Genomic DNA, 1,576 nt, shown 5'->3' with positions numbered 1-1,576 from the left:
TGCATGAAGTTGACTTTGAGTGCATGTTTTTCGGGTCTCGACGCGGTAAGGGACCGAGCGATGGTGTATCTGTTGTGGTGTCGTCTGCACGGCATGCAGTTGTCTCGCGATCTGCAGTAATCAACACAGCCCACGAGATGTTTGACTACTGTGAGGTAAATCTGTGCAAGGACAGTTGTACTGGACAGAGACTGTCCTTTTTTTACACAGCACATGGTGACTTTAAGAAGACCCGCCCAGAAAGAGATGTAAAACTGCTGTGCCAGGAACTCGTGCCTTACACTCCATCAAATGTGTTGAACCAGGGGTTCTAGATACACGGTTGCTAGGGTGCTCTTGCAATGGCTGTTTGTCGAGCAATCCCACTGCGCACTGCATAAATGCGAAGTATGTCCTGCCTTGGCAGCGGCGTACAATGAAAATGGTTCGAGAATACAACAAAGCTTCCGACGTGCCGGAAAACGAGGATCTTGCTATCGCCGACAATGAGAACCACGAACAGCCTACTGCAACAAATGAACTCTTCGAAACTTTTGATATGCCACTGGACAATGAGCCTGATAAAGTACTGACTGAAACAATCGAAGAGCTGTGGAGGAAGCTCGAAAGTACTGGTAAGTTCACTGACCTTGTGGTTGTCTGTCTTTGAACTTTGTCAAATATTCACACATGTGTGCATTCTATCTTCTCTTTACAGATGACCAAGCTGGAAACCAAGATATTGAACCTGTTGAATTGTCAGTTCTCGACATCTGCACAGTCCTGGAGTCCAATGCCAACAGCCAAAAATATATGCATTTTTTACTTCACAGACAAACACATTAGTCGAAGACCATGTCCAAGGATACGCCTAGAATGCAGCAGCATCCCTTAAAACATGGCTTAAAAATAGTATTTTATTTTCAGTTGTCACCATAGAAAAAGATTCCTACTACAGTGTCTTTTATGAAGATCCTCCAAAGTACTACGTTGAAAGAGTGTTGGGAAGTTGTTCGTGCTCAGCAGTTTCGGGAGACCACTTCAGAATGAGGTTTTTAAAATGCGACGCTTTGACAGGAAAATTCAGTTGGCCCTGTTCCGACGACATCGAGTGTCTGGCTTCACTTTGGATGTTTGCCGGGCCACTGACACTTGATGGGCATGGACCGTTTACAATAGATGAGATAGACATCATTGAGGAAAAGTTTCAAGTCTTCCGTCGGGAAATCTTAATCAAACAGCTTCATGCTTAGACTGCCGATTTAGACACTTGTGACCAACAAGTGTAGGGTACTTACTTGACACAATGGTTCAATTACTTGACTGTACTTGATTTTAAACATGAATTGAAACTGCTAAAAAAAAAAAAATTATTATTTACATGTAGGCCTAGTATGAATTAGTTCCACCCAAGGCTTGTCAATGGCTATGCCTTGTTTTTCTGTATGGGTGGTATGATCATGAGAGTGGTTATTATTAATATTCCTGGAGTATAGTCAAAGATTTTCACCTAGTCACTCACCCATCTACAAGCTCAATTCATCTTAAAGATGCTGCTGATTTCAAATGTATTTTTGTAAAATTGTACAATTGTACA

General features: G+C 42.3%; 1 protein-coding gene across 2 annotated transcripts; it reads left to right on the top strand.

The window, feature by feature from the left end:
• Window positions 1-468: 468 nt before the first annotated feature.
• LOC106817333 lies at window positions 469-1,570 on the top strand. Of its 2 annotated transcripts, none has more exons than XR_001395037.1 (2): window positions 469-614; window positions 813-1,570. XR_001395037.1 is itself a non-coding variant. In XM_014821993.1 (2 exons), the coding sequence occupies exons 1-2, from the start codon at window positions 539-541 to the stop codon at window positions 1,230-1,232; spliced, it is 402 nt and encodes a 133-aa protein (XP_014677479.1). In that variant the 5' UTR covers window positions 469-538; the 3' UTR covers window positions 1,233-1,570. The 2 variants fall into 2 exon arrangements, 1 of the variants encoding a protein (XP_014677479.1); XM_014821993.1 differs by having other exon boundaries at window positions 907-1,570.
• Window positions 1,571-1,576: the final 6 nt, after the last annotated feature.

This window comes from Priapulus caudatus, unplaced genomic scaffold (assembly GCF_000485595.1).
Source record: "Priapulus caudatus unplaced genomic scaffold, Priapulus_caudatus-5.0.1 Scaffold1684, whole genome shotgun sequence".
NCBI lineage: Eukaryota > Metazoa > Priapulida > Priapulimorpha > Priapulimorphida > Priapulidae > Priapulus > Priapulus caudatus.
This window is presented reverse-complemented; position numbering and strand designations above follow the sequence as displayed.

What these genes read in the sequence shown, in the direction of transcription:
- LOC106817333 (XM_014821993.1), top strand. Translation starts at nt 539, where the DNA reads ATGCCACTGGACAATGAGCCTGATAAAGTACTGACTGAAACAATCGAA. An exon ending in GAGGAAGCTCGAAAGTACTG is followed by an intron (nt 615 to 906) that starts GTAAGTTCACTG and finishes TTTTATTTTCAG; the next exon opens with TTGTCACCATAGAAAAAGAT.